The following is a 27,352-nucleotide window of genomic DNA, read 5'->3' on the forward strand; positions in this document are numbered from 1 at the left end:
AGTTAATGCCTCCTTCCTTTGTCGGGCTTTGGCACCTTCCTTTCCTTAAAGTTAGACAAATAACCAGCAGCTCTTTGTGTTATGTTGAGACTTCACTGCCTCATAAATGTACAAAACCATCTCGAGGTCAGCTTTATATAGGTCAGATTTTAAGATTCACAAAATAACAGGCGTACACAGGTTTCTACATGCTTTCCTCCTTAGCAAACAAGACCACCCTTGCTTTGCTTTTAAGTGGAAAAACATCTACACACTCTGTTATTAACGTTGCATAGACAGTCTAAGTAAAAAAAAAAAAAGTGCTACACTCGTGGAAAACCCAGCATGGATATCCCCAAAACTGCAATGATGTCATTTTTATTCATGTAGACTATCTCTTGATCAATGAGTCTTTGGGGTGTTTCTGGTTTGGGCCCATTCTTCATCCAGTGATGACCTAACCTTTAAGTAAATCCACTCTTAGTCTGAAAAAAAAAACGCTAAAGTCAGCCAAAAATGTGAACAGATCCCTGCTTGACCAGAAAAAACTGAGAGGTGAAGTCATTCGAACATGGAGTGTGGTCTTTCTACATAACGAAACATCAACACAGAATCCAGAAGAGTTTAGCGTGATTCCACCAGTGGCACAAAAACTGCATCTTCAACACTCACATGCATGAGCGGGAGCCAAACGGGTGTCTGCAGATGTCTCCTTCTTAAGTCTATCTGTGGTCACTGCCTGTAAATTTGTCTGGAACCTGCTGTGCACTGTGAGGATATAACTCACATGACAGATAATACATGGTTTGGTTAAACTATTGGCACTGATGCTATTAGCTGCGGTGCATTTACTCGCATGATGGAACTATTTTGTAACATTTCTCTTCCTCTCTTGAGGAAAGGATGCTGGTTTCTCGTTCAGGCTTGCACTTTTTTATCTCACACTGCTGCCAAAGCTGGGGCAGATGTTGTCGCTCTCTTGGCTGATATGTGGGAGACCTGGGAATGCAGCATGCATGCACAACACGCTCACCTTCAAGCAACTCCAGATGTTTCCTGTAAAAACCTGCTAAGCTGTTCTGCACACCGCAATTGTGTTTTAAAGTGAGGCCCTGCTGTAGATTTGGTTTTGACAGCACAGCTAATAACAGATTTCATGTGTGCTGTCCACAAAGACTGTTGTGGATTCTACAGTTTGCTTACAAATCCTTTGGGGTTTACTTAATGACTAGGTTTTGTTTTCCAGTGATGACTCATTGAAAACTGGTCTGATCCAGTCCATCAAGCACTAAAGATCATTTGGAAACGTTGGTTCCCAGACAATAACAGAGGGATAATCAACTTAAAACCCCTGTGAGGGGTTTTGACTGGCGATTAAGGAGACCGAAATGAATACTGATGCCTCTTAATGACCTGCAAAAGAAAACAAACTATCATTTACAACAAGAGTTCACAAACTTTTCAGACTGTAACCTTCAAAATAGCAGTGCTGCAGAGTGGTGACCCTCTGCTGTGGGAATACAAGAGGCCAAATATCAAAAAAAGACAAGAATGAACCAAAAAAGACTCAAGCATCTTAATTTAGCAGATCAATAGAGGATAAGACGACCTTTGTACATAAATGTGTTATCTTTACTAATCTGCCACCACTGATGCCAACATAATAGAAAATACAAATACAAATACAAAATTAAACCCCTGTAAAAAGTCGACCCTCCTATCGGTGTTTTGTGACTCCCACTTTGAGAACCACTGGTTTCCACTCTTTGTAGACACACACACATTGTCAAACATCAAACATCGACAAGTCATGGGACTGCATTACTTCCAGTCTCAATTGGTGACACTCATGTTACCTTCTAACACCCCTGGCAACGATGTAAAGGAAAATCATTGGAAAAGCAACTTTTGCTTTCTCTGCCAACTTTTTAGAGCTTCTGTGAGGGTTTTTTTGGTGGTTTTGAAAAAAACTGATTTCACATCCAGCCTTTTTTCAGACAAGCAATACAGACCTAATTTGTGATTTATAAGATTTTAAAAGAAGACATTTTTCCTCGACATGTGACTCATATGGGGCAGATGAAATGAGTGGACAAGATGGATTTTACTAAAGTAATACAAAAACTGTCTCACTTAGATTTCAGTTCAGTCAACTTAGGAACATTTGTTTAAAAAAGTAACCTGGAGTTTCTTAAAAGGAGATCGCTTGTCGACTTTCTCTCCTGAGGAATAAGACTTTCCGCTCTTGATTTATACCAGCTTTTCTTTCCAGTTTCTTTTGTTTTGCCCTCCACATCCACTGTTCTAAACAGTCTGTTTCCCGTTTCCTTTCTCTCCCATCCTCTCAAACTTTATCCCAGCCTTCAAGTGACCCATGTCTCCCTCCTTCAGTCATCCATGCTAAATCTCACTCACTCCAGCTGTTGTGGTCTTATGTTACCCTGCTTCTCTTTCTCCCCGCTTCTCATAATTCCCCCGCCCTATTCCCTTGCTCCTTCTATACTTCCATCTTTTCCTCTTCTTTCCAGCTTCCTCTGTCCTCACCTGCGGACTCTACCCCTTTCTTTGACTCTGACACCTGCCTGTCAACCTTTCCCCGCCCCTTCAGGTGAGTTTGTGCACGTGTAAACACACGTAATGTGTGTCTTTGCATGAACTTTATCAATCATATTTTTCTCTTCTGCTTTTCTATCTGTGTTCTGAACAACTTCACACACTCACAACTCAGAAATCAGTGCTGTCAACACTGACTGTTGCTACATGGATGTGGTTTGCCGGCCCCTCCGCCAGTCGATATCTGTGTCAGTGGTTTTGGCCGAAGCTCTGAGTACACTGTACAGTAAGGCAGGGCTGAGAAAAATGGTTTCCTGTGGGGGTTTTAGAGCCGGGCTCTTTCCTTTCCTTCCCTCCCCTCTCCCTGGGGTCCTGTCAGGCCGAGGTATTTCCCTTCACTGATTGACTCCAGAGATGGGCATCTGGCTGGAGGGGCTGTGTGAGATAACAGGTATGGAAGCGTGTAGCAGCTTATGGCAGGATTCTCTCCCACAGTGAACATTTGTCTTTGTCCTGCATGAAGTCATTGAATTTGGAGGCCCATAGACTTCAAAACAGACCCACTTTTTAACTTGTGTTGACCTCAAAACATTTGTGAAAACAGCTCTGCATGTCTTAAACTCTTTTGTCATGAAACCAGTAAAAGCTAACTTCTGGTTAGCCTTTAGAGCGTGTCTCTGCGTGTATAATTAAATGTAATTATTTTCACATCAGGCTAATATTTCAACACAAAATGCAACAAACAAGACAAAAGAAATGCCTACTGAAGGTTTGTCTTGTTTCGTTTAAGCACAACTTTGTTAGAGGGAACAGTTTTCTACTGTACGGCTTTGGTGTGAAGCTTGTGACACATTTGATCAAGAGAAATAAAACAGGAACTCACAGGTGTTACTCACACAGTGTTTTGGCTACATTTTTGTTATAAAGAGATTTCTGTTCAGAGGTAGCTCATCAGCAAAAGCATTGTCCAACATACCCAGGATGATACATAAAATTAGTAGGAAAAAGCAAAGGCAATTTGTAGCAGGAACCAGTGCTCACAGGTGCTGTGCCTGGGGCCACAAGACAATTAAACCAAGCATCATAGCAACTTAGATTTGCCAAATTTTCCATATACGCAACACACATAATCTCAAAAACATATGTTCCTTTCAAAGTGGCACCATTTGAAAACGAAATAAACAGACTTTCCTATGTTACAAGGTCTATTGCCAAAAAGTGCTGTTACATCAAAGGAATCATTGTCTCACTTTTTGTACTTTGTTTATGTTAATATGTCCGTCTATTAGTGCAAATATTTCATCACTGACCCATAAGCATTTACACAAACAGCATTAGAATCTGAATTAATAACCATAAACCTGAAAAAGTATCTATGGTATCAAGTAACGCTTTCTCAAGTAACGTGTTGGCATGTTGCTAGTGTAGACCAAAGGGTAGCACATATTGCTAGCTAAGTCTCCTTAGGCAGACAAAGAGATATAGACATTTTCACAATTTTCTGTTTGCATGTTTTTTTTCTAAATTTAACCCCTTGTTTTATTTACATTTTTTGAATAATGGGTGAAATATGCTATTGTTAAAAGTTGTTTGCGTTTGGGAGGCATTTTGTGATTCCAATATCAGTGTTTCAAAACACACACGCACCCCACTTTGTGAACTACTGATACTGACAACTGAGTATGACAGACATGTTTTCATAACAGTTTAATTAGAGATGTGAAAAAATATCGATGAAGCAATATATCACAATACTTTGACCTGTGATTAAATATCAATATTTCAACTCTCAATATTGATATTTTTGTTAAAATAAAAATTCATAATTTAGGTGAGTTGGGAGTACAATACGTCCTCCATATCTCCATTATAGTTGATGGCGCCGAAGATACAGCTACTCTGCTGTATGTTTCCCATAAACTGTATAATTTATATAATCTCAAAGTGTATTAAAATATTTTATTGCTAAACTTGATGATGTAGGTTTTGATGCCGTAAACATAATTTTTTTTCGCTCTATTCTTGGGTCGGTTAGTTTAAAATCATTTTAAGTTTAATTGTTTACAGTGTAGTAGACTGATGAAATAATAATCATAGTCATGTTTTCTGCAATAATAGATTTTTTTTATGAATAACATTGGCTACATTATGTGACATTTATCAGTTTCACCAACTGACCATGTCTTTCCCCAATAATTTCTTTGTAACATTAGTTTATTGTCGCAGTATTTTAAGTGACAAATTTGATAAACTTCGTTTTTTCAAGTGTCTGTATGAAACACTGCATCTGACTGTGATTATTTGAACACAATAAAATACAAAAGTTGATTTCAATCAAATAGTGAAGTTGGTAGAATATGGCAATTTATCACAATATTGTGATATTGTGATATTATCGTATCAAGGCCACAAGTATCGTGATGTGTATCGTATTGTGAGATTCTTGCTAATATGCAGTCAGGTGAAAGTCAGGCTAACTAACAGCTTCTCAAAGATAATTGATGTTTTAAAAATTACAGTTTATGGATTTATTTTGAATTTACAAGGGACACTTTATCATGCTGGACTTTATCTTAAATGACATCAACTAATACGTGTAACTGGCATAGTAAGCTATGCAAGATCAAACAATCCAGGGCAGACTGTGGTGATTATTTTTCCCTTTTTTGTTTTTTATTCTCTAAGCATTCACTGACAAAGTGCTTTAACTCCATGTGATTAATATGGAAATAAACAGCTTATTTGCATGTGTTCTTCCGAAACAAAGACCACACTGACAGCATCAGGATCTTAGCCCCAGCTCAATGCCGCTTTCATACTTTTTATTTGGCTGTCTGACAGTGTTTAGGTTGACCACTTGGAGCCTATGCTGGAAGTGTGGCGTAGTTATATCTATATATGTGAGGCGAGTTTTGAATATACATTTATGAATCTTTCATTGCTTCTTGTTTTTCTGCCTGTGAGCTTTTGTAAGACTCTTAAACACAGAAAGGAGCTCAGCACCCATGCTGCACTACACACCGTGAATTGCTCATTATTAGCTGAGAATTATGGGGAAGTAGCCCGTAAAAACTGATGCAGGGTCATAAAACGCTTCAAATATTTAGAGGTGGAATATCTTTAATTACTGTAACAGCTCCTGGGGTCCAGGGGGAACAGGGGGCCAGTAAACCTCTGCTAATTCATTTTTAATGGTGGAGCTCAGGTGCAAAGATGGCAGCAGGAGTAAATCACGTTTGGAAACCTGGCTAATCCCTCAAGATACAGTGTTTAAAAATCAGGAGCTTTGGCATGTAATGCCTGAACCTCTCATTCTCTTTCTTTGTTTTTCTGTAAAATATGGTTTGAGTCATGCAGCAGAAACTTCTGGCAGTCATTATCTGGAAAAGTTTCACTCTTTCAGAAATAATTAGAAAGTAATGGGATCAGTGGTCAGCTCTCTTTGAATTATTTCTTCTTTTTATACCCTACAAAACCTTTCTGCCTCACTGGGAGTTACTTCACTGCACCCTCATTACCGTCTTATCCTTTGTGATATAATTGGACAGCAGAGTGCACGACCTACATTCCTTAAACAAGCCCTTATGCCAAATCTAAAACTGAATTGACATGTGCCTACAGAAGTCCACCGTCGATTTGGAGCCAAAAATGTCGCTGGCGGAGAGGATGAAGATCCTGAAAGACAAGGAGGAGCAGTGGAAGAACAAAGGCAAAGGAGCAGCCAATGACTCAGTCCAGTTCACTGTGGCCGGACGCATGGCCAAGAGAGGTAAAAATACACGGTGTACTCAGCAAGGTGTGACAGAGGGTGGGAGGAAACCTGGCAAAAACTCTGAGCTATTGTTGGACTTTGGCTCAGTAAGAGTCATCTTTAAGCTAATACATTTAGCTTTGAATTAGTCTTTTAGTTGTCATGTTTTTAATATTTTTATAATTTTCTTTTGTTTCTCATTAATACAAGTCTTCGTTTTTATTTCAAGAAACTTTTTGTACATTTTCTTTCCCCGTTGGCAGATTTTTTTCACTCTTTACAAGCAATTTTAGCTTTATTTTTGTCTTTTGATATCTTGAAATAGGACATTTTTCTGGCTTTGTCAGGTTAATGTGACTCATATTAAGTTAAAAAAAAACTGGCTCTGATTTCATTTTTGAGCATTATTTTTAAGGCAAATATTGACCAAGTATATATCAGCACAGGACTGTCGAGCTGATTGGTTTGATTGGTGACGTCATTACACGTAGGGCTGAACAATTAATCGATTTTAAAACAACTCGCAATGTAATAGAATGCAATTTCAAATTGTAAAGGCTGCAATTAGAAAAAAAAAAGTTTCATGTACACAGAGGGAATAAAGTAACTTGTACTTGTTCTCCCTTAAAACCAGCAAAAGTCAAAATGCGTTTTTTTTTTCCTGAGCCAAATCCCCTGATCCCCAAAGATCCATCCAGTGGATCGCAGAGCCATACCCCTTGATCACTTTATTCTGTATGGTTTGTTACTCTCACTGACAACTGGAGGTCAGTAAAATTTCACAGTGTCCCTTTTTTCTTTTGTTGTGTTAGTCATACTATAAAATGTCTTAAAACTTGTGTTAAGTGAACAATGCAGAAGATAAAGCCCCCCCCCCCCCCCCCCCCCCCAAAAAAAAAAAAAGAAAAAAAAAAAATTAAGCCCTAATTACTCGGCACGTTTCGGCAGGAATTACTTGTCGGTCCCTGGTTAGCAGATGTTTTATGGAGAATGGGAGAAATGCCCTTAAACATATTTTCATTTTTAGGTTTCTGATTAAAATTCAACTAAAAACTAAAATGGTATTAATTTTAAGTCCTGCTTAGGATAACCAAAAATGTATTTCTCTCCAAAAACTGAATCCTGAGCAAGTTATCATGACTTGTATTTAGTGAAATGTGCATATAATATGAGCCACATTTCCTTGGCAGGTTGTGAACTGACTTGTTTTAATACATACAGAAAAAAAAGTGAGATCAAAAATTTGCTTAGACTTAAGCTTTTACAGAGCAATAGATGAAAAGTTAATCTACAGAAAACTAAACAGTAGCAGGCCCAGTTCAACTTCATTCAAAGACCTTTTTGAAAAGAAGAAATCAAATAGTTTATTGTTTTTTTCCTCCACTTCAATATTTCTGCAGTCACAAACTTTTGGTTACAAAAACATGACGTTCAGACAATAGTGGATTCTGAAACTTAGTGTGGTGTCCTTGACATTTTAGGTGAAATTTGTTGAATAATCTGATTTTCTCTCCGTGTTCCATCAGGTCTCGTGACGGACACAGGAAAGGAGGAGTCTCCTCTCATCTCTCTGAAAAAGTGTAACGCCACACCCATCAAGCCTCATGAAGGTATCTGACATTGTCCTCAACTCTTGGTTATCATGCAAGTCAAGAGTTTAATGAGTTATATAATACGCCTGATACATTAACAAGCAGATTTTTAAGTGTTAAGTTTCTGTCAGGTTTTTAATCTTCAACCGTTACCACTTTGTTTTTGGCTGGACAGAGATCTCCAGTAGAACTGATGTGAAGGTGGAAGGAGATAAAAGGCTGGACAAGCTCGAGTCCTTCCTCGATAAGCTCCACAGTAAAGGTAAGAGCCTCAGTATGGAAGGTGATATCAAGTTATTACTGTATCCCTGGTCAGGTGTGTTAATGCTTGATATGAATTTGTCATTTTGTGTAAATTCTATTTGACTGCGACCACACACCTTGGCCTCATTGATGTCCCTTTACCATGAACAGAAACCAGCTAAAAAAAAACGGAAATTAGTGAAAATAATTATTTTTTCTTGTATCTTCATCAGGTGTGAGCCAAAGCAAACCATCCACCATCGAAGTGACAGCACAAGTTGAGAAAGAAGTGATGACTCTTGATGATGATGAGACATTCGGCAACTTCTACAAATCTGTCTCACCTGGGACGCTCCAGGACTCCAGTGTGGTTTTGACTGAGGAGGATCTCAGCCAGATCCAGGCTAATACACCAAAGTGAGAAAAATTACAACAGCAGGAACATTTTTAAGCTCTTTCTGTTTTGTTTTGTTTTTGTTTTAAACTTGAAGTCCCCTCTGTCTGTGTGGATTATCTTCAGGCTTGACTCAGCCGTGGCTGAGCACAAGCGAGCGGTGCGACCAGCCAGAAGGAATCAGGGCTCCAGGAATCCTCTACGGGCTCTGGCTGCCCGCAACGACATCCGACAGGTCTACACTGAGCAGAGGCTTAACGTAGCCACAGTGGAGACTAAGAGGATCCAAGTGGAGAGGAGTAAGATTTCTTACTTAGTTACTGTCAGGCTTTAAAAGTTTCTCCTTAGTGAGGTCGATCTGTGACCACAGTTTGATGCATTATGACTCCGCGTGGCGTAAGTGGGTTGTGAGTGTTGTGGTGTCTAGAAGCAATCTCAAGAAAATGGAAAAAAATAGATTCAAGACCATACAGTGATTAAAATAATAACACCTCACAGACTTCAGGTAGTAACAGAAACGTTTCTTTTCTAAGCTGTTTACTTGGCGTCTCTTGTACACCAAAGATACCAAAGAGACTTAAAAGACACAACAAAACCAAGGATGCATCCTTTTATCCTGCTTCCCAGCAAAATCAGTCCCAGTCTCATTTTTCCTCTGGAGGTAACGGTCAATATCTCAGGGCCTGCAGTTGCTTATCAGGAGTACTGATAAAAGAGGACCTTGAGACGACCTCCTGCTTCTTTCCTTGCGCTTGTTTGTTTACTGTAACTTTACAGACAGTGAGTTACTGTGGCGAGATGACATCACCAGTTATTCATTATACTGACATGCATGGATCTGTTAACACAGATAAAAAAGAAGATAAACTTGTGAAATAGTAATCAGTTGGATGCAAATCTCAAAAATGCTCAGACAAAACAAACACGCTGACACTTCAGACTGTAAAACTCATGTCTCGTGTTGATTCTGCATCCAGAGTCAGAAATATGTCCAAAACAGAAAGCTAACTTTGTTTAAAGTCCTGGGAGCATTTTCCTGTTTGCTTTCAAGCTGATGTCACTCACTGAATTTGTTTGAGGCTGGTCTGAGATTACAAGTTAGCTTCCTGACATTCTCTGATGTGTTTTTGGTTTTCAGTTCAGTTCACTGCAGCGTTATTTCCTATATTTGAATTCTCTCTGTTTATACTCCACACAGAGAGGTCTGACCTCAATTACCCCATCACAGGTTACACAAGAGGAAGTTCTGACAGCAGCCAGATCAAGAAAACAACCCTCTTTTGTTTTTTAACTCAGTTACATGTCTGCTCATGATCAGAAATCCTCAGCTGTGTATCGATGTCTAACTGTGTTCTCTTGTCTTCTCTTCATCAAAGTGGCAAAACACGCCAGATCAAACTTGGCAGATGTTGCCCTGGCCGGTCTCGCCAGCAAGGAAAACTTCCGCAAGGTCAACCTGCGCAGTACGAAGTCCACCGATGTTGTGACCAATAACAGCGCTGTGCCTTTCAAGAAGCTCATGCTCATTCGCATCAAAGGTCAGTCACCAAAGAATGTTCTCCGTGTTTGTTTTCTTACATCTTTAGGGATGTTCTGATCAGGTATTTTTGCCCCCGAGTCTCAGTCATTTGATTTTTAGTATCTGGAGATACCAAGTCCCGATCCGATACTTCTATTCTGATAAATCGCGCTCCCAGCTTAAAGCTCCTTCCATGATCTGCTCTACTTAACCGCATTCAACCAAAAGTGTCACTGTTGTGATGTCATGCCTTGCATTATTTCTGTGTGTGGTTGAGACAGTCTGACTCTGTACACAACAGTAGAAAATATTCAGAATAGAGAATTTTTTCAATTTCTTGTAAACTATTATGGATATAATAAAAATCATGTATATATATATATATATATATATATATATATATATATATATATATATATATATATATATATATGTACACACACACACACCAAATATCTTGATCAGGATGTAATGTCTGATTCTGATTGAGTCTGATCAGGACATCCCTAAACATGTTAGAGCAGCTAACTGTGAGGTTTTACAGATTCATATCAATCATTTATTTCCCTGAAAGTGAATATCTGCATTAATTTGATTGTTTAATAATTTCTGCAGGACGGCGGCACGTTCAGGTGCGCCTCATGGAGCCCACAGCCCACTCTCTGAACAGCGGGGACTGTTTCCTGCTCATAACGCCAAAACACTGCTTCATGTGGAGCGGAGAGTTTGCTAACGTCATCGAGAAGGCAAAGGTGAGGAAAATAACCCCCAGAGAGACAAAGTCACCTGTCAGTTTTGGGTGTTAAAACAAGCTGCATTAAAACATTTACAATGTCTTTTTGTGCGGCCAGGCTTCAGAGATGGCATCGTTTGTTCAGGCCAAGAGGGACCTGGGCTGTAAAGCGCCACAGGTGACGACACTGGAAGAGGGAATCAACACGGACAGCAGATGGGCCAAAGAGTTCTGGAGCCTTCTGGGAGGGAAAACCAAATACAGAGGTTTGCCATGTCACCTGCTTTCTGTACACGTGCAGCACTTTCCTCCAAGAGAAATCCCCTCAAGGGCTCAACAAAGTGAATCATATCATGTCATATTGTATCCACCATCTGTTTACCTTTAACATGATCACTCCAAGCTTCCCTCCACCTGAGGCTCTTCATTTAGTGCTTTTTAATGGCTTCTTATTAGTCTGATGAAAACCTAATGCTGGCTCTGTTTTCGTTTTAGGAGCCGGGGAACCAGAGGAGGATGAGCTTTACGAGAGCGGAGTGTGTGACTCCAACGGGGTGTACAGACTCCAGGGAGACAAGCTGGTGCCTCATGAGGACGCCTGGGCCTCCATACCAAGTGTCTCTTTGCTCAATTCCAAAGAGGTAACACAGTCGCACACCAGAGCTATGACCTCATGTTTTCTGGGAAGCTTTTGTCAAATGTGGAAAGCAAATTTGATCCATTTTACACCTGGCTGGAAACATCGCGGAACGGCGCAGAAAGACAAATGAGGAAAGATGAAGATGAATGATGCAGATGGCAAAGATGTAACGACGTTAATGAACTAAACTTTCCCTGTCTTCCCTCCCTGCTTGTCCTCACCAGGTTTTGGTGTTTGATTTTGGCAGCGAGGTGTATGTCTGGCATGGAAAAGATGTGCCCTTGGGTGATAGAAAAGTGGCTGTGAAGTTGGGTAAACAGCTCTACAGCGGCAGCTTTGACTACAGCAACTGCAGAGTGAATCCTTTAAACGCCTCCTGCACGGATAAAGACGTCCCTGTGTGAGCATCTTATGTTGTACTTTGATTTATTGCACCCTGGGGTTTTCTTTATATACTTTGTGATGCAGCTTTGTCAGCTTTGAAGTTGGCTGATGATATTTGTTGTGTAACAGTGGCCCCTAGTGGTGGTATCGTGCAATTGCAGCTGCTTAAAGTGACTCCTTTTCAATCACTTCTTCTCTGTGACTTCTAGAAAGGGGGAGGGTCGTCCAAGCTGGACTTTGTTTGGTCGGCTGTCCGAGCACAATGAGACGGCGCTGTTCAGAGAGAAGTTCCTGGACTGGGCCGAGAGGAAAAAAGAGGAGACTGCACAACTTGAAGAAGTCAAGGTAAAATGCGCCTTTAATCCTCTAAATCCACAGTTAAATTGACTTTAAACTTTAAACTTTTTCTTCTCAGAGCCCAGTCCACACATCTGACCGCACCTCCTTCGACTTGGAACTGCAGCCATGCGACGCCAAAGTCCTCCTGGACAACGAGCCAGAGCCGGTGAAGACAGTCCTGGAGGGCGTGGACGTACAGAGGGGCCACGGCATCGTAAGGGCTGATGACGGTAGACAGGCGGAGCTCGCCACAGTAGCTGTGGATGCCTGGCATATCAAAGAGCACGGAGAGGAGGAGCTGCCTGAGGAGAGCCTGGGACAACTGCACCAAGGAGACGCCTACATCATCCGATGGAAATACTCCATCACTACACTTGGTGAGTTAGGAGTCTGGAATGGAGATGCAGGGAGTATGTGAGAGGAGGCTCAGAGAAATTGAGGAGATTGATAGTGGAAGGAAAAAGTATCTGACTCTAGTGACTTAGTGATGATGAAGCTCAAACAAAAATAGCAAGCTGGAAAGTCGTGATATTTCTGTGTTTTGAAGAAAGTTCTTAGGTCTTACATTTCAGAGCTTTAAGAGTAAAATGTTTCCATTCTTTCCACTCTCTGCTCTGTTTGTCAGTGGGGAAGCGTCAAAAACCTGGTGAGCTAAGTGCCGGGGCTCCTGGGAGGGAGAGGATCGCATGTTTTTTCTGGCAGGGTCGTCACTCCAGCGCCAGCGAGAAAGGGACCTCAGCTCTGATGACGGTGGAGCTGGGCAGCCACAGGGGGTCACAGGTCAGTCAACTTTGACAACAGCCACACTGATGATTGAGTTCTTGACATTTGAACACACTCCTGGTCGATATCATAATCCGCTGAAGTTCAGTCCAGAGATTGACAAATTCTCTTTTTTGTGTGTGTTTCTTTTATACAAATTTAATCCTTAATTAAATTCACTTGGATTAAAATGTCAAGTAGGCAAAGCTACTGAAGCTATGTTAAAACAAGTGTATGAACTACACCTTTAAACAGGGTTTATAATAACTCACATAATATTGCTCATAGTTCAGGGTCAAGATTTTTTTTTTCTTTTAAGTTATTTTTGTTCTTTTTATGCCTTTCATTAGAGAGGACAGGACAGTGGGTAGAGCAGGAGAGTGGGGAATGACGTGTTGGAAACAGGCCAAAGGCTGGATTTGAACCTATTTGAGGGCAAACCTCATGGGCCGTGATCTAGACTGCAAGGCCATCTTTTCCTCATCAAAAATTGTTTCGGATCCAAATGTTTTTCATCGGTTTGTCACTCAATTTACTTGAAATGTGTCTTTATGTTTTTTAAGGGTTATTCAATAATAATTGGTAAATATCATTTTTTTTCATACTTTTGTTTATCCATTATAAAAATTAAATGAATTTTCTGCATCTAAAAAAAAAAATTCAAGAAATGACATCAAGTGCATACAAAAACGCCTATGTACCACAAAAATTGAAATCCAAGCGAGTGTTGACGTCTTGTTAGTAAGAGTTTCTGATTAGACTTTGTATGAGCCACATTCATCTGAACATGTATTTTTCTAATTGTGAGATATTAAAAGTAGGGCTGTCACTTTAATGCATTAATTAGATTAATGAATTACACCACAAATTAATGCGCTATAAAAATTAACACAGATGACCTCATTTGCTGCCAGCCATTTTCAGAGCACCTTGGATGATCTTTGAAGACCCAAATAATGTTGTTTTCTGTGACTATTTTCTTTGACTTCTTTCATGCCTCTACCTGTTTTTGAGCCAAAAAACAGACAAAACATATTTTTTTGATCAAGCTCCATCCTTTGATCTTGCTGCTCTTTCTCTCTGCTCTACCGTGACACATCCTCAGTTGGAGCGTGAGCTGCCTGAACTTTTCGGACTTGCAGCCTCACATTATGTCTCTGTCATCTCACATCTTCTCCTCATATCCATGCCGAGCTCTCATCCAAAGAGCACACTGCTCTCACCCACAGTAGTTTACGAGCATGATTTTGATTGACAAGCTTCACCAGACCCTGCCTCTATAGACATTGATGGCACTGAGCACAGACATTTTAATATTGGCCAGTTGAAAAAAATGTGGATTTACAAATCTTCTCTTCAATGTTTATTCATTCATTTAGTCATGCACTACAGTTCTGTAATTTACTAGAATTCAAATTCACAATTTGGGGACAATAAGCAGATATGAGTTTTAAAAAGAATTAATTAGATTAAATAATTAATCCTGTATATGATTAGATTATTTTTTTTAATCACCTGACAACCCTAATTAAAAGGCATAAAATGACAGCTGATTTGCTTAGAAAAAAAAAAAGAGTAAAAGGCCAAATGTGGATGCAACCTTAGTTTGAGAAATTTCTTGGAATTAGAAGCTTTTTTCTTTTAACCCCATTTGATGATTTGTCTGCTCACATTAGATCTAATAAAACTATTTATATTAAGAACCAGACATAAACACTTGCATACATTTTACTTTTTGCAGTGTGTGGACATTGGCTGACTGTAGTGTTAATTACATTAATGAAAATGTAACAAATGGTTGTCGACGACCAGTATTTCTGTAACAAAGACAGGGAGATGACAAGCTAGCTAAGTTACTGATGATAAGCTCAAACAAACAGGTTTTGTTTTGTTTTATTTAATGAGACAAAGATGAGATATCCCTGAAACGTCAGACCTTCAAAATCTATAACGTCTTACCACGGTGTGACTTATCTGTCAAAGTACAAGCAATCCATTCCTGTCACAGGTGTGTGTTTGACATATTTGGTAAGACTGTCTGTCCAATGTGCACCTTTCACTGCAAGTGAACACAGTTTTTGTATTGTGTGTCCATCCTTTAATCTACAACAGAGAGATGTACAGAGATCAAAAAAAGAGCCATCGAGTCCACAGAGAGAGAAATTTCTTTTGACTTGACTTGAAGTTAGGAACATTCTTCTTCATACAAGCTCAGTGTAAATCTCTGGACTGCTACTTGAATGAATTTGTCCTTTTAATTAACCCTGTCAGTCTGTTTTATAGCAGGGGGAACAAAGAGTTAATCATTGTGTGATTTTGTCTGTACAGGTGTTAGTGACTGAGGGGAAAGAGCCTCCAGCATTTCTCCAGCTCTTCCAGGGAGGTTTGGTCATCCATAAGGGCAGCAGAGAGGGCAGTGCCAACAACACAGGTAACAAATCCCCCTCTGCTTTCTTTTGTTTGCTTCTCACTGATGCATAAACCCTGAATCATTCCCGCTTTGACACGTCTAACCATGTTTCCCTGACTCCTCCAGATGGCTGGAGGCTGTTCTGTGTCCGTGGTGAGGCGGAGGTGGAGGCCTCTCTGGTGGAGGTAGACTGTCAGCGTTCCAGTCTGCGCTCTCGTGCCAGCTTGGTGCTTCTTAATGCCCAGAAAAGCCGTCTCTATCTGTGGCACGGCTGTAAAGCTCATGCCAGCGCCCGGCAGGTGGCTAAAAGAGCCGCAGACAAAGTGACCCAGAGGTGAGGCTGCAGGAGGATGTATTAAGAGAGGTCCCACTGATTCAGACGTGTTTGGAGCTACATTTCTTTTCTTGTTGTGTCCTCAAGGTGCCCCTCTGAGTTAGGTCTGAGCAAAACAAGTGGTGTAAAAGTGGAGGAGGTGGAGGAAGGATCTGAGCCAGCAGAGTTCTCACAGGCCCTGGGCGCAAAGGACAAGAAGGCTTACGACTGCATGCTGCAAGGTGCACCCTCGTAAACAAAAAAGAAATACCACCTATCGCTGTTTTTCATCAGTAGGTGAGCTGACGCAGTAAAACGTTGTTTTTCATCTGCAGATCCAGGGAAGTACAACTACACACCCCGGCTGTTCAGGCTGAGTGCGAGCTCTGGAGTGTTTGAGGGGGAGGAGAAGTTGTACTCAGCTCGGGTGACAGAGGGAGTCATGGCGATGCCGTTCCTGCAAGAGAACCTCTACTCTGCACAACAGCCAGGTACCACACACATGTAGCAGTGATACATCCCCTGTTTCTTTTCAATTAAAGGGGCTGTGAGGAGTTTGAATGTGATCTTGAAAAAGTCTCCCTTCTAGTTATATACCTGATCATAAACCACCCTTCAAAATGAGATTATCAGCGCCAATGTTGTTGGTTACAGGTTATTTTAAATTGCCACTCTTTAGCTACCAGAGTGGGTCGACCAGGACCATATTGACTTACGGCACGTCTAGGTCTCTATGACAACACCACGCTGGCTGACTAAGTTTAGTAGAGGGAAGAGATACAACCCAGAGATCTGTGTTTTTCTCTGCTAAAAATGATTTCTGTGGTTAATTTTGTATTGATGGTGGACACTTAAGCCTAACTGTCTGGCAGAAAAAGGACTGAGGGGCAGAAGAAAGCTAAACGGGAGAGTGATAGAGCACGAGCTAAAGGCTAATTAGCAGGACATAGCTAACCAGGATTAACAAATGTTACACATTACGGACATGTCTTAGAGCACCAGGCTGCCAACTACACTAATTATGAACAGCTCCTAAACTACTCACAAACTGACAGTGTTTACTTGTTGTCATATTAGCGTACAAATACGTTGTAGCAGCAGGCTAATAATGTTAGCCCGCTGCTACAACGTTTGCTTGATGTCACGTTTCAAACCGTAGGGCTACATAACTGAACTGATTAATACCTTACCTCAGCGCATTGTATTCAGTAAAAAGTCGTCTTGAACAAAGAAAATTTGTTTTGATCCGATCTCCATTTAATCCAATCAAACACACGCCTTACTAAAAGTAATTTATGACAGTGTGCAGAGACTCCAGCCTACAAGGGGGCAAGGGAGTGCAATTAAAACAGATCCTCCTTACAGCATCTTTAAAGGTCATATCAACTATTTTTTCTGTGTAATGTCAAGTCATGTTCTTCCTACTCTGTTGTGTTTACAGCCCTGTTCATGCTGGATAACCGTATGGAGGTGTACCTGTGGCAGGGCTGGCAGCCTGATGACACTCAGTGCACGGGGTCTGCAAAGATGCGCTGGAACAGCGAGAGGAAGTGTGCCATGGAGACGGTTCTGCAGTACTGCAAAGGTCCGTGTTCAAGCTCAGCGACTGGAGCTTTAATGTTTAAGTTTATCAAAGTGCAGGACCAGCATACTTACTCTACCTGTTCTGACTTACAGAGAAGAACCCTCGGCGCCCCCCTCTGGCCTATTTGGTCCTTGCAGGCAGTGAACCATTAACTTTCACAAACATCTTCCCATACTGGGAGAAAGACACCAGTATCACCTCAAAGGTGGGAAACCCTATTTTCTGATCAAGATGTTGTTTCTCTTTAAAAGTCTGTGTTGTGGCAGGAGGAGGGGATGGAGGATAGAAATCATCTCACTCAACCAGATGTCTTTTTAAAGCTGAAATCAATGAAATAACTGCTACTGAAGGCACAGAGGAAGCAAAGCATTGAAGAGGATTTACTCAGAAAACAAAAATCAAAACTTTTCTGTTGAGACTGAAAAATGAATATTTTTGTATTCCAGGTGATTGAACCACACACTGCTTGGTTCCCTCCTTTAAAAAATGCCGTGACTTATACATCAACTTGTGATTTGTGTAGGCTGAAGGCTCAAAGAACAAGGTGATCCTGGTGAAGGAGGCTCTGTCCAAGCTCAGCAAACAGCAGTACTCCATCGAGGAGCTGACCAGGAAACCACTGCCAGAGGGAGTGGACCCTCTGCGCCTGGAAGACTACCTGTCTGACCAGGACTTCAAGGTGGGGGAGACTCTCGAAGACTAAAAGATAGCTTTTAAAGAGGGGGTGTTGTACTTTTTGGGGGTGTTGATACTGTCTCTCTGGTAGTAGCCATACATGATTTGCAGTTTAAAAAAAAACAAACTTTTTTTTTTTTCTTTCTCTGGTGCTTCAGAAATGACTTATTTCAGCCTCTGTCTAAAACACTTCATCTTAGCTGGTGCTCCCTGCCCCACAAACCCCCTTCCTTCTGATTGGCCAGCCCTCTGGAGGCCTCTTGTGGGCAAAGCATCGAGTGGACATGGTGTTTGAGGCCCGTCCATCATCGTGTTGTGATTAGTAGAGTTAGGAGATTCTTATGAGATGACCTCATCATTTTAGCAAGTCTTGTGTCGATGGCGTGCTATTTTTAGAACAAACGTTTTTTAGCAGTTAACTGTTGGATTCAGAAATTTCTACAGCATATAAATAAATATGTAGAGATTTGAAAATCTGCACACGCTTTGTCTGAACATCCAGTGTTGCTACTTTGAATACATGTTTCAGATGTGGGAAAGCAAAATACCCCTCTTTAAAAGTATCTCCTATTTTTTTTTCTACTCTGACTTATTTTTGTTTGTTTTGCAGAGCCTTCTTGAGATGAGTCGAGTTGAGTTCAACGCCCTGCCAAACTGGAAGCAAAAGAACCTTAAGAAGAGCAAAGGCCTCTTTTGAACACATCTGTTTGTTAATAACTCTGCCTGTTTTTTATGTTTAAAGAAGTTCTCCTTATGTACTTTTATTCCAAGAAAAAACATGACCTTTATTTTTCACAGATAAAAAAAAGGAACTGTACAATTTGTTCATGTGACCTTATTTGTAAGGAATTTTTAAAGAATCACACTTTTTTTGTAATGTATCACTAAATATTTTAGCCAAACATTATGTGCAATTTTTAATCTTTGAATGGCGAGGTGTTTTTATGGTTTAAAGTAGCTAACCTTCCTATATAAATATGTAATATACTTTTCCTGAATGTGTTTTAATGTGTTCTTCAAATGTGTCAGTTTTTGTTTTTATGAATATTGCCTGTCAGCCTGAGTTTGTTTTGTTTTTTTAATCTCTTTTTGTTGGGATTCCATTGTTCAGCATCCTCTTCCTTATCTGAGTTTTTTCAAAGAAACACAATGTTCTTAAAAACCATGATTGTATTCTTTAGCTTAGTTTTCCTGCAGGAGAAAAACAGCTTAATTTGTATCTTTTCAGCAGACGTCAGGTAAAGTCTGGTAAAAGTCTTACTTTTAAAGCATAAATTTGTTAATAGACTGACCCCAAGAGTTTTTGGTACTGAATACTTCCTGCTTCATATGAAAAGCTGTCTGTGTGCCTGTTATGGCAGGACTATTAACTGGTTGTTTGGGACCAAATGTGATTGTTTCATCGTCTTTTTGTGCGCTGTTTTGTATTTGTGTGTGTCTTTGTATGAGTGTGTACCAATGTACAACTTAAAAAGTATTACGTGTGTCTTTGTCTGTGAAAGAAACAAGAGAGGAACTGTGCTGTGTAAACTGCCTCTGTAGCTGGCACCACAAATGTAAACTTGTGGCTTTTTATGATGTGTAAAACAAACTGTTGATATGACTCCCTGCTACGTCTGAATTAAGGATTCTCTGCATGATATCCACAAAAGCAATTTACCAACAATTGTATTATTTTTTGCAACATATGCAACTTTTTGTGATACATTATTCTACATGGAGACAGCCTTTAGGTCAGCTGTGTTTCATGGCACATACATGAGGTTAACATTGGTGGAAGGGAAGATATTAACACTCAAGATTCCCTTCTCAATAAAATGTTTCTAAAAATGTTTGGCTCTTTTCTTTCTTGGCTCTCTTGATAAGAATTAAAATCACATTTAAACTTTTGAGGTCACCAAGTTTTGTCTTGGAAGTGTATACCATCAAAATACATAGCTTGCTGAATTAGTTAACATGTGATCATGGCACCTGTGGTTTTACAGCTACATATGTACGTCAAATTGTGCACACATGTTCCTCAAGACCTGCAAAATATATAACATCTCTTGTGGCCTCTGAATAAATCAAGAGCAATGACACAAGAAAAAAATCTTTAGAGGTTAAACCTTGAACACTAAATTATGTGAATTAACAGGTGAGCTATGAAACTCGGCTGTTCCTACCAACCAGAGGGGTTATTTCACCCTCCAATATTTTAAACATGGACATAAGGTATTGATATCCAAACTAAACGTGATCTGATTTTCATACCTCAACGTAATTGTGTCGTAGAAATCCTTAGATCTGTCTGTAAACTCACAAGACCTTTTTGAATGATGAGGTCATCGCACAAGGATCTCCTTACTGGTTCCTAACATGTTCAGGGGTGGGCCTCAAACACCAAAGTTTGCCTATAACAAGCCTCCAGATGGCTGTCCAATCAGAGTAAAGGGGTTTTGTGAAGCAGGCAGCCTTAAAGAGACAGTAGCTAAAACAAAGCTTTTCAGGAGCTGAAATGGGAGATGCCAGTGTGAGAAAAATACATTTGTTTTAGCTATAAATCTTTTATGCTAATACAAGTGTATTAAATAGATAGTGAAAACCTTAAAGAAAAGGGGGAACAAATGAAACACTACCCCCTCTTTAATATACATTTCAATGACTTTGAAACACAAATCATTATTTGAAAAAAATTAAAGATCTTGGTGCTTCGTTAGATAGCACATGAGGTCATATTTAATTTGTTTTAAAGAGCTGAGCAGGTATGTCGAATTCTTCAAGTTTCAGGCTCCATATTTTTTTCCTACGACCAGATGCCCCTTTCTGTTTGTTTGGTTGTTAATAGAAATTATTTGGATCAATGCTATACTAGATATAAGAAAAAACTGTAGTGTCAAAAGAAAAAAAACACTAGACTAGGGTTGAGTATTAATCCAGAGGTTTGTTACTAAAGAGATCATATTACGTTTAATAATGGTTCAAATTTCTTTCTCATCATGCAAGATTGCATGTTGTAGTACAACCTTCACACAATGACAAGCAGTGTTTTGTGATATCATGTTAATGTTGGCCAACCTATGTTAAGCAAGTCTTAATTTAAACAACATTTAAATACTCTATGAAAGGTCATCAGTGAATTAACTGAAAGGAAAAACAACAACAACACGACCTTGTTATGATGCTGCTGTGTGATGAAATTAGATGATAACATATGAATCCATCTACAGAGGACATCCTGGAGTCTTTTTTTGTAATGCAGCTTGCATCTTTATGCATTAGGTTGGATGTGGATAATCATTCCCATAAGTAACCACCAGGGGGTGCTGCAAGTCCAATATTACACTTTGTAAATGTTTGCAGATTTTAAGGCCATGCACAATAAATTAGTTATGAGCTGACAGTGAAACATTTAGAGCAAATAAAAACAAACTGGCTTGTAATTGTTGTTTGTAAGCAGCGGGTCTTGAACATTTTGTAGAACATTGTGTCTAAATTGTTAATGAATATCCATTGTGTTCTGCCCGCCTTTTGCATTGTAATGACTGTTTTAAGTAACACCTGCCTGGCTGAGAGGGAGAACATCTGTTTGCCACACATACATGGTCAATGTGATACTGTAAACACACAAAGTTAAGGAGGTAGAAAAGGCACATCTATTAAATCACAGCAAAGCTTCATGTCTCATTTCTATAGATCCCCCTGTCAAACACGCAGCAGCAGCAAACATTATTTCCACAACAGATGGCAGGAGGCAGCCGCTGCTTCCTCCAACAGCAAATGGGCGGCTGGTTTGTTTATTTATTATCATCTCTGTCCTGTGAGCATTAATCACCTGCATCACTCTGCCTCCTGGCTCAGGTGCCCCAGCATCCCACAATGCGCCTAACATGCAGGCAAACAATGAGGCTGCTAATACAAGATTAGCTTGAGAAATAACAGGCTGGATATGAGATGATAGAGCGGAATGGACAGCTTGGAAAGGAAAAACAGTCTCAGTGTCTGATCAGGCTCCAAATTCTGTCCTATTATGAGCCTGGAGGGATTTTAAACTCAGTCTGAACCGTACTCAGCAATATTTTATCAAGTCAACTCAGTAAAAACATCTTGTTTATCATCTTATAAAAGTGGGGCAGAATAATAGGCTACATGCATAAAACCTCACATTTGCATTTATTAAATGACTTCATAGGCTACATTTTCATAATCTGCAAATAGTGTGGCTCATAAACACTATAAAGCCTCTTAAACACTTGTTTTTCTCACCTATTACCTGACTGTATAAAATGCTTGATTCTGATTGGTCAAAAGTTCTCAAACAAAAGCTCTTACTTCTCAGATTAGAGGGAAATGGGATGCCAGGTATAATGTGTTTAAATCAAACCATATTAAATTTAATAGGGTCTTGCTCACTCTGTTGGGATTATAATTTGCACAACCATCTGCTCACCATAAATTGTTGTCATGCATTTCTATCAGATTGGGGAAAATTTATTTAGCTGTTGTGATTAATTGTGTGAAGATGTTTGATCACCTGGGACTTTTAAACAAAAGCACCACTAGAGTCTCCTCAGCTTTAGTCAGTTCAGTAAAGGCGCTGCTGTCATTGTTAACGGTTCACTGATCAGAACAGTATTTTAACATTTCAGCAGTTATGGTTATTCCTTTTCTGGATATGTCTGCATAGAAAAATAAAGCCCAACCTTTATTTCTATATCGCTAAATCATAACAAATCATATCTTAATGCTCTCTTTAAAAACATTAGTAGGTCTGGAAAGAATTGGTCCAAGCACTGAGCCTTGTGGAGCTCCGTAACTAACCCTGGTCTGCACAAATGATCAACTGTGTTCTTATTATTTAATGAAATTCTTAAGTATTATTCAAAATAAAGAAAAAAATGCATAAAAACAATAAGTTTAGGTTTTTTGTATAATTGATAATTGACCAATCCTTGGCTGGGTTATGTGACTACTACTATATGTGACCATTTGCAGACACGTACCTACTGACTTTGCTTACTCCAGTGCACAGTGGAAGCTGGTGAGTTGTTATGCATTAAAGATAGTTGGCCTACTTTACATTAATTTCAGTGACTGTCAAATTTACAAAGATCAGTGTTATTGACCTGTTTTTAGGATTCTGCTATAGATCATATGGCCATGATGCCTTTGAAATCACTCCAAAAATGCAAAACTCAACCTCACTTTGTGAGGTAAGCTTGTAGCCTCTTGACAGGCAGCTACAAGGTGACCACCTTTCTGCCAAGTCAGTCATGTCCTTATATGGGCAAAATGTATTAGGCTGGAAAATGCTATATTTTTAGTTTTGGTATTAAAACAGACACCCCCTATTTTCTGTTCATTTATGTATTTATCTATTTTTTATTTTTTAAATATATGAACATATTTATCACATTTCAAACCATTTGGTATGACAACTACCTAAAAGTGTCAGTAGATAGCGCTGTTGCGCCGTTGTGGCTGCAGGGAAGAGACAATGTAGTTTGTTCTGCTCATGCGCAGCACAGATGAAATGAGCAACGGCAGAGCAAGACGCTAACCGTGTCCTCGCCTCTCCTTAATCCACAGGTGCGTTTCAAACTGTGTTCTACAATACAAACTGTGTTTTGACAACTATTGAAAAATTGAAGCATGAGGTTTTATTACATTTTTTGGCTTTTGTAGTGATAAGTACAGTGTTGTTGTGTTAGCTTTGTGAGTGAGTAGACGGCACAGGACAAGTTGGTTCTTATTCAGTAACTTTCGCCGAAAGCGTGTTCGCGCCAAGGTGCCACACGAGATAGTATGTGTATGTGTATGTGTATGGGTGCGCGCGCGCGTGTGTTGTAGTGAATGTGGGTTTTGCTATGTGCTTTAGAAAGAGTGATTTTGGAAAAGGTAGCGTTTTGGTTTAGCTATGGAGTTGTATGTAGGATTTAATTTGCACTATTGCACTTTTGGTTGTATTTATTTTTGTTTAAAGACAGTTTTATATTGTTTAGTGTCTATTTTGTTTTGTACATGTATTCATTTATGTTACTTTTGCTTTATTTGGATGTTTTTGAGTCATTTATAGTTTATATGGAGTATTTGAAAGCTCTGCAAAGTTATCCAGATTAAATGAGCTATGGCAGAGTAAGAAGCTAACTGTGTCCTCGTCTCTCTTTAACCCACAGTGTTTTATGCCATTATTTTGGGTTACACAGTGCACTCTTGCCTATGCTAACCTTTTGCTATTGGCCCAGTTTCCCCTAGACCTGGTGCCGGTAACAAAAACTTGAAAGTTTAATTACGAAAAAAATAATAATAATAATCAACCCCTGCACTGTTGTTTGAATGCAAGTTGTCCTTTTTTTGATTGTCGTTTTTGATTGTGTGTGTGTGTGTGTGTGTGTGTGTGTGTGTGTGTGTGTGTGTGTGTGTGTGTGTGTATGTGTGTGTGGTTTCCAGCACTTCTGGAGCCAGCCTCAAGTGGACACTTGAGGAACTGCAGTTTCTAGAACTTTCACATTGGCTTCATTTCTTTCTCCAGAGGTTGTCACTTAATTGTAAGCTAATATCAACAGCGTGACTTCTGCTGACATTTCAGCTGACGCGTGACTGCAAATGGTCATTTAGAGCACACCACTACCACTATAAGAGATAAATCTGGTTAAATAGTAGGAGTGGATTGTTCTGTTTGTGGTCTGTAGATTTTGATTATTTCCCCTAGACCATGCTAGTAATGTACAGTGAGTATTCGTGTAAACACAAAATGTTTGGTGAGCTTAACTGGATCAATACAGCACTTTGTTGGACTTGTTTCACTTCACCTCTATCGTTAAAAAAAAAATGTTCGTGCTGATTTGATAAAATACAGTTTAAAAAAAAAGAAATAAAAGAAAGAAACAGCCTTTGTTCTTTGATTTTTGTTTTGTTCTGTTTTTTTTATTCCTGCCAAAAAGTGATGGGATCGTAATTGCAGAGCAGCGAACAGAAGGCTGACAAAACAAAAGATTTAATAAACGTCCAAATGAGACATGCTAGAAAAATTGATTGCCTCAGGGGAACCCAATCAGTTCTGCTGCTTTTATAGCCACTTTCTTTCACTGTAAGAGAACATGTTTATTAGCTGGAGCAGCAGAAATGAACTCAGCTTTGAGGAGGACAAGAAAGTCCTTCAAAATCTCATAACTCTCAAAGCAATAATGCCTTGGAAGGAAGAAAAAGAAATGAACCCTTTTTTTAACGTGGGGAATCCAAGGCCATGGAAATTTCTCACAGCAGGCAGTATTGAACGAGTAGCATGCAATAACCTTGGATCCTGTGTGTTTGTGGGGGTATGTGTGTGTGGTCTTGTTTTTATGTTTATGTGTAAGCAATGAGGAGCATCAGCAGGAATAAAGGTGTTAATGTTTCTAATCAATGTTTTTTTTTTTCTTCCCTGCAGTGCTTCCCCTAGCTCTGGATTCCTGCTGCTGACTTCAGTTTTCTAAGTTTTCCCAGACTGCTCGAGGCCTGCTGCTGAATTAACTCCGAAAGCTTTGCAGTATGAACCCATCCATTAGGTAAGATCCTCATCTGCAAAACATATTGTTTTTATGATTTATTTCTAGTCTGTTAAATGAATGTTTAGATATTTCATGAAAGCTAAAAAAAAGTATGTTCTTATTGTTGTTGTTATGGGTTTGCATTAAAAAAAGATTATTATTTCACATATTATCACACACTCTGATTTGTGTTGCAAACCCATGCTTTTCACAGCAACTTACACACTGTAAATCTTAGTATGCTAGACCAGAATTACTGACAGGTCCAACAGATTTTTGATTGGGCTTATAGTGCTGGCTCAGGCTGCACCAACTGCATTCTTGTGCATTGATTCGCCTGTACTGCTTTGCAATACTCCTCCAAAACACTTGAGGGCAGTGTGGTCTGCCAGATTGCTCTGGATTTTCAAAAGATTCAAATTTAACACAAAGCTTATCAGAAAAAAAAAAAGACAGAAAATTCAAAGCAGACTCTTATTAATAGAAGCCCCGAGCACAGACAAAGGGTGGTGGACAGCGGGGAATTCCAGCTGCAGCCAGACTGAGGATCAAGCCAGCCTTTTAATAAACGCTTCTTCAATTACAGCCCTGATTGGCTGAGGCAGCCTCTGGACGCTCAAATCAGATCAGCTCCAGTCTGGCAGTCTGAAATGAGGGGGAAAGCACACACACAGGCACTTACCAGAACCACACAAGGTACTTCACAATACATACTTACATGTTAATAGGCCTGTCACGACAACAAATTTTGCTAGACATTAATTTTCCACAGTATTATTGCTGATAAACAATATTATTGTCAATATTATTTTGATTTTTTTTTTTTTTCATTGATGTAATTATGATAAATGGGATAATAAAGTGAGTACACCATATCAAATGCAAGAAACTTTAGTTTCTTAAGAGCATTTAACTGTAATTAAAAGGTCAGGATCTTTTAAATAAAAAAAATTAAACAAAAATTATAATAACTTTAACAAACAAGAAAGAGGAAAAAAAATACCATGAAAATGAAATGGACTCTCTTTTTGAAAAAAATACACGTCAGTGAAAAATTGTTAATACTAATCAAAAACAATTAAACATAGACCCTGTCTCTAAAGAAAAAACAAAACTCCAAAAAAAACAACAATAACAACTATAGCCTAAATAAAAGGGAGTTTATACAGTTCCTGAATTGTTTGTAACATGTACTTTTTCCCAGTCAATCCGTACTGTCTATCAAACATTTTTAACATTTCTGGCTTTCAACCGTATTGAAGGGCTGCATTTCTTTGGCAATGTAGCTGTCTTCGAGCGCCCACCATTTGGCGCTTTTATTTCTATTTACTTTGCAGACCAAAAGCCTCAGTAAGAGCGGATTGTCAAAGAACAAGGCCCTGCTGCACTTCCCCTTCTTCTTCTTCTTCGTCGCCACTATTTTCAAACAAATGCGACATATTGGCTCGTTGGTGTTCATGAGCTCACACTTTGTTCATTCTGATAAAAAACAAAATATTCCTGCACTGGGACTGTGGCAGGCGGCTTAAGAACCGTATCTTTCATGCCATCACTCATATTAGCGTGTGTTTCCTCCTTACCCGTCAGGACGCTTGCTTCAGCTCTCTCCGTGTGTACGCGCGAGCAGCCCTGTCGCAAAAGATGCCAAAGATTGCATTTTTGAGAGATGCTCACTCCGCTATAAATCCGCTACAGAACCTATGCACCCCGATGTTAGGAAAGATAGACGTAGTGAGCCATCTTCTCATTCAGCCTCTTTGGTCGAAAGAGAGGAGGAAAACAAACATGCATGCACGTGTCAGTTTATCGAGGCTGGCAAACTTACCAAGGACGTTTTTATTTATCGTTCGATAAATTGATTTATTGATTATCGTGACAGGCCTACATGTTAAAGGGTGGACGATAGCAGCCACAACAGGCTTTGATCTAGTCAGTACATCTGAACAAAGTTTTGTTTTAATGACTCAGTAAC

The 27,352-nt window shown here is 39.5% G+C and overlaps 1 protein-coding gene and 1 long non-coding RNA gene across 2 annotated transcripts in view; both read left to right on the plus strand.

Moving 5' to 3' along the window:
* svild (supervillin d) overlaps nt 1–19,662 on the plus strand; it is a 67,117-nt gene extending 47,455 nt beyond the window's left edge. The window contains exons 9-29 of the mRNA XM_074663548.1: nt 6,154–6,301; nt 7,810–7,893; nt 8,051–8,137; nt 8,352–8,535; nt 8,639–8,811; nt 9,889–10,050; nt 10,647–10,783; nt 10,883–11,030; nt 11,260–11,405; nt 11,629–11,804; nt 11,998–12,133; nt 12,204–12,504; nt 12,753–12,907; nt 15,218–15,320; nt 15,426–15,633; nt 15,721–15,854; nt 15,948–16,103; nt 17,054–17,197; nt 17,290–17,402; nt 17,721–17,876; nt 18,483–19,662. Coding sequence (XP_074519649.1) covers nt 6,154–6,301; nt 7,810–7,893; nt 8,051–8,137; nt 8,352–8,535; nt 8,639–8,811; nt 9,889–10,050; nt 10,647–10,783; nt 10,883–11,030; nt 11,260–11,405; nt 11,629–11,804; nt 11,998–12,133; nt 12,204–12,504; nt 12,753–12,907; nt 15,218–15,320; nt 15,426–15,633; nt 15,721–15,854; nt 15,948–16,103; nt 17,054–17,197; nt 17,290–17,402; nt 17,721–17,876; nt 18,483–18,569 — 3,138 coding nt within the window. The 3' untranslated portion in view covers nt 18,570–19,662. The remainder of the gene's footprint in view (nt 1–6,153; nt 6,302–7,809; nt 7,894–8,050; nt 8,138–8,351; nt 8,536–8,638; nt 8,812–9,888; nt 10,051–10,646; nt 10,784–10,882; nt 11,031–11,259; nt 11,406–11,628; nt 11,805–11,997; nt 12,134–12,203; nt 12,505–12,752; nt 12,908–15,217; nt 15,321–15,425; nt 15,634–15,720; nt 15,855–15,947; nt 16,104–17,053; nt 17,198–17,289; nt 17,403–17,720; nt 17,877–18,482) is intronic.
* A 3,711-nt stretch (nt 19,663–23,373) lies between these two features.
* Nucleotides 23,374–27,352, plus strand: part of LOC141784878 (uncharacterized) — a 36,789-nt gene continuing 32,810 nt past the window's right edge. Inside the window, exons 1-2 of the long non-coding RNA XR_012597488.1 lie at nt 23,374–23,440; nt 25,281–25,398. This is a non-coding gene — a long non-coding RNA (uncharacterized LOC141784878). The remainder of the gene's footprint in view (nt 23,441–25,280; nt 25,399–27,352) is intronic.

Source organism: Halichoeres trimaculatus, unplaced genomic scaffold (assembly GCF_033239565.1).
Source record: "Halichoeres trimaculatus isolate MK-OKI-2021-1 unplaced genomic scaffold, fHalTri1.1 fHalTri1_scaffold_23, whole genome shotgun sequence".
Taxonomy (NCBI): Eukaryota; Metazoa; Chordata; class Actinopteri; order Labriformes; family Labridae; genus Halichoeres; species Halichoeres trimaculatus.